Source organism: Otolemur garnettii, unplaced genomic scaffold (assembly GCF_000181295.1).
Source record: "Otolemur garnettii isolate 467f Iridium unplaced genomic scaffold, OtoGar3 scaffold00017, whole genome shotgun sequence".
NCBI classification, from domain to species: domain Eukaryota; kingdom Metazoa; phylum Chordata; class Mammalia; order Primates; family Galagidae; genus Otolemur; species Otolemur garnettii.
In genome coordinates this window covers 17,421,794-17,433,347 of record NW_003852412.1, presented here as the reverse complement: position 1 = coordinate 17,433,347, position 11,554 = coordinate 17,421,794, and the positions used below count along the sequence as shown (strand labels likewise).

Below are 11,554 nucleotides of genomic sequence, written 5' to 3'. Positions count from 1 at the left end.
CATTGCCCCAGAGCTATAGCAGCTGCAAACATACTAGAAATGTAAATTTGCAGTCCCAACCCTACACCCACTGAATCAGAAATTCTGGGAGCCAGGTGTAATAATCTGGGTTTTAATAAGCATCCCGGGAGTGTTCAATGGCCTCTGAAGTGGGCAAACCAGTGCTCCGCGACCTTGCTGTCATGGCCTGGGATCTTGTTCCATGTGCAGACCCTCAGACCCCCTCCCAGACCTCCTTAATCAGAATCTGCATTTTAACAAGATCCCCAGGTGACTATTGGTACACTGGTGTTTCAGAAGCATTTCTCTAAGACAGTGGTCCTTGACTTTGGCTGCAAATTAGAAACACTTAGCCCTGGTTCTCAACCTTCCTAATGCTGCAACCCTTTAATATAGTTCCTCATGTTGTGTGACCCCCAACCATAAAATTGTTTTCATTGCTACTTCATAACTGTAATTTTGCTACTGTTATGAATCGTAATGTAAATATCTGCCATGCAGGAGACCCCCAAAGGGGTCTCAACCCACAGGTTGAGAATTGCTGACTTAGGGACCTGTGAAAAATAGAGAGCTGCTGTGCAGAGGTGGCAGCTCCCGGCCCCCCATTTCCCCACAGACAGCTCTGCTCCCTTCAGGTACACGTATACGGCTGTGTTCAGAACAAACTCACAGTAAGCAAAAGGGCTTTACTGCCACTCACCGAAACATTCAGGCAGCTTTGGCCTCATCCACCATCCTTGTCACAGGAACAGCCTTAGAATCACAGGGGCTGCAATAACTGATGATGCGACTCTCGCTTCTACCCGTCCCAGGGCCTGACAGCGTCCTGAGCTCCCACGGTGGACTTTGGTTCTTCCTGCTGCTGTCCTGGCCTGTTCCCTACAGACCTCACTGTGTCAGAGCCGCCCAATTTCCCTTGCCCCTCTCCTTCCAACTCTGGATCACGTTCTGTCCCTTTTGTCCTAAAGCGTAGGGCTTAGTTTCAGTCTCTAATAAAAATAATTTCCCCAACTTCTGCCTTAAGTGGTAGATGTACATGGGATAGGTCTCTGTCCTCTCACTTCTCCACTAAGGGAGAAAATAAAGGAAAAAAGAAGATATTTTTTCCTTAGCTTTCAGCTAAACCAAAACCTCCGTAGAAATGCATTCATAAAAACAAACAAATAAAAAGGACTCCTAAGAATTATCTCATCGCTGTTTCTCAGAAAGCACCAAATCCAAGTCCACTTAGGAGCCGGCTACACTGTGGAAGAAAACTGAGAGTCTGAGAGTCAGGAGGCACCTGACGGGGACCCTGGGGCCTGGTCCTGCGTTTTCTGATTACAGGCAGCTCTGCTTTCTCTCACACCGGCTCTGTCTTTATTGCTTGTGGTCTAATTTTGCCTCTACTCAAAGTCTCTCCACAAGGGCAACTCAGGATCCGTCTTCCAGTGATGTAGGATAAGTAAGGGGCTTTCCTGTCCTCCTGTCCACCTGTCCACTTGGAGTTACATACACAGTTCTAACTCCCAAACGGGAACCAGATGCAAGCACAGAAAGTTCAACTCAACTGTTGTTTGGCACCAAGGTCAGAACGTTGTAAATCTATTTCTAAGATGGCAGGAGACATAACTTTGGAAGAAATAGTTGAGGCAATATTTTTAAGAAGAGAGTCCCTATTTGACCCAGCATTATTATAAACCACTTGCTGCTGGAATGTAAATCTTCTTTCCTACGACCACACATTTATTTACAACGTGAACTGAGAGGCGATTTCTAGTTTCCAACAAAGCCTGTTCTCCTTTGAAGTGTCTTAAATCCTGAGATAGAGGATATATATTTTCAGTGTGTCAGATCATTTCTGGACAGCTAAAAATGTTCATTTTTCAGAAACAATTGCTAAAAGCGAACAGTGTCCTGTCATATTGCAATCATGTATTAAAGTCGGAAATAAAATAGAATAATTCCTGAATTGTGGTTCACGCTTAAGAAACATTGGTTGAATGAATGAATAAATGAATGCACAAAGGGCCGACTTCGTGCTCTTATATTCCAGCCTAAATCTAGATAGATTTCTGAGGAGTATCGAAGCTTAGAGAACATTGCCACACTTCTTTTTCTGCTGCATTTTCTTTAAAAGCAAAAATTGAATCATTTTATTTAATTTCCATTCACATCAAAAATTCACCTATCAGCCTGAGCAACTTGTGAGACCTCATTGCTACAAAACGTAAAAATAAAATTAGCCAGGCTTGGCAGTGTGTGCCTGCAGTCCTAGCTACTCAGGAGGCTGAGGTTGGAGGATGGCTTGAGCCCAGGAGTTGGAGGCTGTAGTGAGCTATAATGGTGCCACTGTATTATAGCCTGGGTGTCTCTAAGGAAAAAAAATTCACATTTTCACATACTTTATGTGAATATTCTTAGAACATATAATGTAAGTATATTATAGAATATTATAAATGCTATAATGTGTACTGTATTTGAAATTTTCTAGTCTTTTTTTTTGAGACAGAATCTCATTCTGTCACCCAGGCTACAGTGCTGTGGTGTCACAGATCACAGCAACCTCAAACTCTTGGGTTCAAGTGATCCTCCTTCCTCAGCCTCCTGATTAGCTGGAACTACAGGCACCCACCACAACACCTGGCTAGTTTTTCTATTTGTAGGAGAGTCAGGGTCTCGCACTTGCTCAGGCTGGTCTTGAACTCCTGAGCTCCAGCGATCCACCCACCTCAGCCTCCCAGAGTGCTGGATTACAGGCCTGAACCAGCAAGCCCAGCCTACAAAGTCATCACTTTATCTCCAGGATAACATTAAATGGCTGCATGGAGGTTTGTCATCATCTTGCTAAAAACCAACTTCCAATTTTGTTCTAAAGGCAAATATTTACTTGGGTAAAATAAGCAACAAAGTCACAATGTCTGGACATCCAGCATGAAATAATTCTTTTTTTTTCTTCCTTTTTTTTTTGCAGTTTTTGGCTGGGGCTGGGTTTGAACCTGCCACCTCCAGCATATGGGGCCAGCACCCTACTCCTTTGAGCCACAGGCACTGCCCCTTCCTTTTTTTTTTTTTTTTTTATTAAATCATAAGCAGATAGATTATGTACACATTAATGCCTTTATGGGGTACAATGTGCTGATACTCGCTGTGACTCTGCAGGGTGAGACAGACATAAATGGTACATGTGTTTTTCCAAACATTCATTTCCATGAGATTCTAGAAATCCCAATAGCTTCTGTAAATCTTACTTGCTAAACCATTGCATCCCTGTTTAGCTGGCAGACAGCCGGGGATGGTGCATTTCTAGAGCTGAGCTGTGAGAGACAACCAGCCTGACATTTTGTGGGTTTTTCTCCTCAGCTTCTGATGCTGCCGGTTAACAGAATAATGTATTAGGTACCTGTCTAAGAAGGTGGAAGGATTTCTATTTTAGTTCCAGTATAATGTTATCAATGTCATCCCACTGACCTCAGTTTCCACAGGCTCCCTTCTACCTTTGGAGTGACAGTCAGAGGTGTCACTGAGCTCCACGTCCCCTTTCCAGGTGGACGTCCTGGCTTCACGTCCTGTGCACTACTGACTTTGGGCAGTTGGCACAATCCTCATCAGTGAATAAGGCTGACAATGAAATTGATGTGAACAGCGAGGGAGGCGATTGAGCCTTTCATTTCCCAAGTATTTATGGAGTGCCTGCCCCGTGCCAGGCCCCGTTGCAGGTGTTAGGAACGTGGCAATGAACAAGACTGAGGGGGCTCTGTGCTCGCAGACCTTACGTTCTTGTGAAAAGAAACAGATGGCAGTATGTTTAGGGGAGCGACTGGCACCCAATAAATAGTACCTTCCACACATAGTTACTGAGCACTTTGGAGCCAGGTGGGTTAAAAATAGTGATCCGAAGCAAATATTCCCCTGCCTGTCTGCTTCTGGATGGGCTCTTGTCTGTATTTTCCACCACGTTTACAATGCAATAAATTAACAACAACAACAAGAGAGCAATGGCATAACGGAACACTTAGTAAAACGTTTCCATTGTCTGATGGAAAGAGTTGGGATTGAGGTCATGATTTAGTAAATATCAATTGCTCCTGCCGTTTTCAGCCTCCGCAGTTTTCCAGCCTTAGCACAGTGGCCCATTCATTCTGTTATTTCAGCATCTCTCATCTTTTGAACCTCCCGCTTTGTGGATAAATGAGATTATTATTTGTGTGTTTTTAAACTTTTATTAATTAAAAATAATTCTGAATTTCTTTCAACCTTATACAATCAGAAAAGCCCCTTATTGGCAGAGAGCTCCCAAAATTCCTCGGGAGTCCGTGTCAACCATCCTGTGTTCTTAGCACGATACTTTGAAGCGTTTGTTTTCCTCAGTTCTGTGTGCTAAATGTTATAGTTAATATTTCCCTTTTCTCTTCCTTTTATAACCAGAGCATCACTATATTCCAATGGCTACTTTTTAATGAGGCGTTTCGCTCATCCTACATTAGCAGGATGAGCCAAAATCCCTGCCGTCTTCTTTCTTCCCTAAGTCTTATTGTTTAACTCTCATTCTCTGGAATTGCTTTGCTCATTTCCTTCTGTTTATTGTGCTGGGTTACTATTATTTTCTTTGCTTACTGTGTTCAAGTTAAAATCTCAGATTTATTCTTTTTGAACTATATTTTGCTATGCAAAATTGAAAACCTCTGGAAACTTCATATTTTAAGAAGAGAGTGAAAGTTGCAAGTCTAAGTATTCCCACATAGTGAGCAATGAAGATCCTGCTGGTTAGAAAGCTTGTGTAATAGAGAAGTTCCCAAATTTAAGAAGTTGCACTTCCTGTTAGTGCTAAAGCAGCATCCCCAAGACCACATAATAATTTCCCCAAATGAAAAAATTTCATCAGACTCCTTTCTGTGAATATTTCTGGCACATTTCCTTAAGGAGCACAGCCAGGTTCCATAAATCTGCCCTGACAGCCTTCCGTCTGAATGTTTTTCTAAAACTTATCTGCTTAAGAATTTATCTGTGACGGAGGGTTCTGGTTCTACTTTTGCATCTCCCTTCATCCTAGTTCTCATAAACTTTAGAATGCATTGGAATCATCTGGAATGTTTGCAAAACCCCAGATTGCTGACCCCACTCCCCACATCTCTTATTCAGTAGGGTTGTGCCTGAAGGTTTGCATTTCTTACAAGTTCTTAGGTGATGCACGCTCATGTCCCAGGGAACACATTTGAGAACCAAAACTTAAGAAGATTGCCCTTTTTTGACTTCATTGTTTAAAAAATAAATCATAAAACCATCACGTGAAGCACAGCTCTTACCCATTCTGAGTCTTAGGCTATACTGCCATGGAATGCAAAAACTCTGAACCAACAAATGACAATTTAAGATAAATGATTCTGATGATGGTGTGACAAATTCTTTTTCAAATGAACTGTTTATTAAAAAAAAAAGAAGGAGGAGTTTATTAAGATGCCAGCTAAGAGGCATCTCGAAATAACTTTTGAAAGATCACTGTGATTTTTGGCATATAATTCATAAAGAGCTTAAAAAGTTGGATAGCATTGCATAATAAAACTATCATTTCCATTTACTCATTTATGTAAGCAAAATTTCTCAATGTTTAAATTTATAAAACCAATGGGGAGTAGGATATGCTACGCCATGCCACATTGTAGTTTTAAATACTATTTCCCCCTGGAAATAGGAATTGGGAAAAACAGCCTGAATCAGTTCATGGAGATATATTGCTAATGAAATTTTGCAATCTGTGTAATTATCTTCCTGATTTTATACAAGCTTTATATTGTTTTGATCAATCAGTAAAGCACAATGAAACCCCATCCAGGAAATTTGTAACTTTTACCACATATGTTCACAAGAAAAAATTAATTTTCAAATTTTAAGTACAAAGTTCAATGTTTGGTGGTTTAATCAATAGACTTCCAAGCATATAAATCCATAATATTTTGGTAAAACTTTGTGATGGGAACTGAAATGAAAAGAGAGGTTCAAAGAAAAGAAAAATACAAAATTTCTGACTCTTAAAATTGACTGTTTTTCAAGTATTTTTTAAAAGAACAGGCCAGTCATGTTGGCTCATGCATGTAACCCTAGCACTCATTGGAGGCCAAGGTGGGTGGATTGCTTGAGCTCAGGAGTTCAAGATCAGCCTGAGCAAGAGTGAGACCCTGTCTCTACTAAAAAAAATAATTAGGAAAACTAGGCGGGGGTAGTGGTGCACACTTGTAGGCCCAGCTACTCTAGAGGCTGAGGCAAGAAGATTGCTCAAACCTTAGAGTTTGAGGTTGCTGTGAGCTACAATAATGACACTCTACCCAGGGTGACAGAGTCATACTCTTGTTTCAAAAAAAGAAGTATCAACCCCCTATGATATTTAGATTCCACTTACAATATTTAGAAGAGTAACATTACATGTTTATTTGAGGTCAATATTTAAAACATGCCCCAAATAATATTGCATATTATTGTCTGACTTTATGATGAAAAATGTTTTCTGTTGATTTAAAATGTGAAAGGCACATAGTTTTAAGCATTTTATGTTAGAGTAGATACCACCAAAAATCATTTCAGACTCACTGTCCAAGACAGTTACTCTTAATCTTCAGCAGGGATCATTTGATGGGCTCAGACAAAATGTTGAATTAAATTCTAATTAAAATCTAGAGTTTGCTTATTCTGTAAACACCTCAACAAAACCATTCTTGTTCTAGTTTGGCATTTGCTCTCTCTTGTGCAGCTGGAATCTAAACATACAGAAACAAGCAGTAGTGGGAAACAATTATATAATCCTGAGTGACTCATTCAGAGACCTTTCTAAACTTTCTGTTTGGGTTTGTTTTAGAAGAGAAATGTTTCATTTAGAAACATTTAGAAATGTTTCATCATTTGGGCGAATTCTGATTTTCTTAGCAAATGTGAATCATAGCACAATAAAAAGAAAGATGAACAGTGCTAACACACCACCGCAGGCCTTTTTCCTTCAAAAACTATGTCACTGCACTTCTAATGTTAGTGAACACCAAAATAAAACACGTGAAAAATGTTTTGTCCTCATTGAATCTTTAGTCACTTGATAATAACATCTTGTGCCTTTATCTAGGATATATTTTTTCTCATAGATTTTTTCCCCCTAGGGAAATGGTCATGTAAAAATCAACTTGTCCTTTTTTACAACCTATTTCTTTTTTTTTTTTTTCTGTTCAGTTCTAAACGTTATAAGTTTAATGCACATGATACGATTTTTAGGCAAATAGCTCATAGCTAACCCAGTTCTTACTCCTGCAAGCATACTGAAAAGTCACTTAAGATCAGCCAAGTTCTACTTATTGCTACATTAAAATGATGCATCCCTTCCTATATAATCTCTCTTACCTCTTTTGCATTTCAGTTACCTGGAAGACTACCCTATGGTAAGTGCACGTTCTTTCCTGTGCTGTGCCATTTAGCCTTTGAAAATGGATAGAGAACCACCTCTTGGTCACTTCAAGCAGTGCAAGTCTCCTTAAACTTGGTGTGTCCCAGTATTCTGTGAGTCCCACAGATTCCACTGTTTGTTCCTAGAGCAATCAATGAATGCTTATAATCTAATAAAGGTGTTTATTGACAAGTAATTCAAATTCTTGGCTATTCCCTTAGATCATTTCTATTTAAAGTTATATATAAAATATAGGGTACAGAGCAGTGCCTGTGGCTCAAAGGAGTAGGCCAGCCCCATATGCTAGAGGTGGTGGGTTCAAACCCAGCCCCAGCCAAAAACTGCAAAAAAAAAAAAAAAAAAAAAAAAAAAATAGGGTTCACACTCTAAGAACAAGTTCAGAAAGGAAAAGAATCTCTTCTTTCCTGTATCTGTTCATGCCCTACTCCCTACATAGTTTTGACAACCCATGAAAAAATCTCACAACAATGTTCAACTCACTTATGACATTTATGATATATTCCACATAATCGTAGAGCATATAATGTATTTGTTCTTCCAGATTATCAACAAAAGCAATACACAGGATGAGCTCTAGGTTAATAACCACAGATTGCAGCCAATATAAAAATTTTATGTGGTCACAGACCTATCTAGCTCATTCCCTGCTCAATCCTCAGGGCCTATTACAGTGGTTGGAATATAGGAGATAATTAATAAATAGTAAATACATGAAAAATAAAGGAATGGACAGATCTCTGATGGATGAGAACCTTATGTTTTTGACATTTTCTGATAATTATGTAGATACGATCATCTAGCCAATAAATTAACCTAAGTGTAGAATAACCAGGAACATAATATTTTGTATTTTTTTCTGAGAATATCATGCAGGCTCTTGAGATTACCTCCTTCCACTCCACACTAACCATGAGACTTTGGACTCATAACTTGAGCTCTCTGTCTGATTCCTCATCAGCTGTGCAGCTGATCAGGCTCCTCTTTCTATGCTTTTTGTGAGATGCTGCACGGAACACATTGGGCTTAGTTCATAAGAAGAATTCTGTAATGTGAGTTATCACGTTTCCTATTGCATATTCTTTCATATTAGAGCTTAATGTATACTATTTCAATTAAATCATTACCACATCAATAGTCACAGGTACGTATATAATCGTTTCTTTCGTACCCACCAAACCACGTTCAACCAAGACAGCAGCTTGGTCTCCATGACAGAACCAGAGTGTAAAACTGTTGGTGCACTTCAGGGTTCAATGTTGTAAATAACCAGACCAGTCACAGTAATAGTAAAAGAAGGATTTTAGGTTTCTTTGGTGAAATAAAAGCAGATATAAAAAGTTACAAAGATTTTAGATTTTCATTCACAAAAAAAAAGTCATTCACATTTTACACTATACACGTTATAATATAAATACAGGAAAGTATTATGTGCATTGTAATGAGAAAAGAAAAATAAAACCTAATAGATCAACACAGTGTTATTCTGTGTTCTAGAACACCTAAAAGTGGATTACATTTAATGCAACAACCAAGGGAACTTGCTTAAAGATGCTGTGTATGATTGTAGCCACAGTTGCTCTTTCTAAGCTAAAGGTGGTTTCAGGAAAAAAGAACCAATGTCGGGGCAACCCCTGCCTGTTCTTTTCTACTTTTCATTTGCACGTAATCTGTCCTCTGGTCTTTCCAAAGTTGACCTAACTGAAATCTGGGAAAGAGTCTTTCTTTCCATTCCAGGTCTTTCTTTACACATTAAATTAAGTGGATAATGACGGAAAGTCATCTTCAGCAGTCATTTTATTCAAATAAAGGGGGAGATGGAGCAGGAAGACATGGGGAGAAATGTCCACACACATATTCCACCTAAGAGGAAGACACGCCCACACTATTCCTATATGAACGCTTCTCACTTTGAATGGGCAGACACCATTAGCTGAACGCTGTACACTTTTTTCCACTCTTTGTAATAAACAATTGTTGCCTTCTATCCATCACATTATTTAATCAGGGACAAAGTACCTATATTATATGGTTCCAAACTGTGTGGGGAAAGCATAAAGGCTAACACTGAAAAATAACTACCATACTATGTCAATTTTCAGGTCTTGGGGAAATAACATCCAATAAATTAAATCAGTATGGCTTACTTCATTTATTTATGTATGCTTCACAGCTGCAGCATTCATACATGAACATTCAAAACTTTATAAAAGATTAAAATGGTTATATATACAAAATTTCTTTTTATTTTTTTGCATGTGTGTTGTTTTAACAATCCCCCACCCTCCAGAACCCTAGGTCTATATCCATCAGAAATGCGTTGATCTGTAACTTTATGAGTTAGTGTTATGAAAGCCATTAAAAAGTAGACCTGGTTGAGTTAATAATTAGCACTTTGACCCCTAAAAGAAATGCTCCTGGTTGTAGAAAAGTCCTCCATTCAGGCCTTTCTTGTAAGTGAAGAAAAAGAAATGCAGCAAAGAAGAGTTCCACATCGGAGTCCCTAGTCCCATCAGGATACCTTAGGCCAGCTTCAGCATCGCGTGGCAGCAAATGGCACCTGCAGCCGAGGCAGGTGCAATGACCTATACGGTTTTGTGTTTGCTAGCTGTCCAGGAAAAGCCATCCTCAGTCTTGTTGACAATTCAAGGGCAAGTGAACCATTTCCAGCCTAAACAAACTACATAAAAGCAGCCAAACCAATGATTAAAGACCTCTAAGGCTCCATAATCATCATTAAATATGCCCGAACTTATTGTGACTTTTTATTTTATATACAGGATTAAATCAACATTAAATCATCTTATTTACATGGCCAGGGTGCTGAAATTGAGAGTTTTAAATAGTACAGTAGGCTGGTATACATTATGAAATGGTCTGCACCGGTGGCAAGTAGAAAACTAAAAAAAGAATTAGGCTGGAAATGGTTGCTTTCTGCCCTCCTTCTCTTTCATTTTGCTTGCTGTCTTTTTGAATACCAATACTTTCATCTAAAACGTTTTGGGAGCACGGCACCCCCAAGTGACTGGACGGTGATCCAAAAATCCAAACCAATTGATAACACTTCTCGAGGTGATAGGAAAGGCACAGGGAGTTAGGACTTTGGCTGAAATGATGAACACACACGTTCGCCATTTTAGGGATCAGCGCCTGGACTCCTGCCATCTCCGGCTCCAACGATGTTCATGTTTTGATGTGTTTGTTTCACTGTCCTTTGCTGATGAGGAATTTTTAAAGTATTTCTTAGAATAAGTCCTTTGGTATGCAGATGCTACATGGAAGGAAAGAAAGAAGGAAAGAAAGAAAGAAAACACAACAATATTACTTGCTCCATACCCTCAACTGCCGATACCATAGCCGTAAAATGAGGGTGTCTAGTAGTGGTTATAGCACGGTTGTCCATTCTTTCTAAAGGACCACTTACGGTTCATGCAGGTAATTTTAGGCACAGCCCATCTTCCATTTCCTAGGCACCGGATGGTTGGAAGGTGGCGTTGAATGAAACCATCTTTGCAGTGATATCTAATCAGGGAGTTGATTTCATAACGAGGTTTCATCTTTCCAAAGGTCTTGGCATTTTCTACAACAGGGGGCTGGCCACAAGCAACTAAAGAAAAGCACATTGAGTTATTTTTCAAATAATCTAAGTATTTCAACTGCTCTGAATCTCTTATTTTTCTCTTATTTACAGTACCAACCAAGCATCTTCATCAAAGATGAATTCTTAATTTAGAATTAAGAAATTGAAATTTTTCAAGAAAAAAACAAATATTTAGCCTCTTGGGCCTTGTTTGAATTTAAAATGATATCATATTAAATTGTGTTTTCATTAAAAAAACTATGAAGCTAAATGGCTTATGTTTATCCATTTGGCAGAACCACTTTTTCTGAAAAAAAAATCTCACATTAAAAAGCATTTGTTTCATGCCAGCAAGCGTCCTATTGCTATTGCCTTTATCCCCACCGCCAAGTTTTTATTCTAACCTTCACTTGAGACAAGAATAGATTTCTAACAATTCACTATTACATTACCTCCCTGAAAAACTTACAATTTCTAATAACATCATAGTTTTGTAATATTGAGATCTACTCCTAAATATAAATAAAATATCTTGTGAATCCATCTATATTTAT

At 38.9% G+C, this 11,554-nt stretch overlaps 1 protein-coding gene across 2 annotated transcripts in view; it reads right to left on the bottom strand.

Annotated features, from left to right (window-relative positions):
• Nucleotides 1-9,548: 9,548 nt before the first annotated feature.
• Nucleotides 9,549-11,554, bottom strand: part of VCAN (versican) — a 112,390-nt gene continuing 110,384 nt past the window's right edge. For both annotated transcript variants that reach the window (XM_003785960.3, XM_023510877.1), the window contains 2 exons: nucleotides 10,845-11,027; nucleotides 9,549-10,691 (listed from right to left, as the gene is read on the bottom strand). In XM_003785960.3, the coding sequence (XP_003786008.1) occupies nucleotides 10,564-10,691; nucleotides 10,845-11,027 (311 nt within the window). In that variant the 3' untranslated portion in view covers nucleotides 9,549-10,563. The remainder of the gene's footprint in view (nucleotides 10,692-10,844; nucleotides 11,028-11,554) is intronic.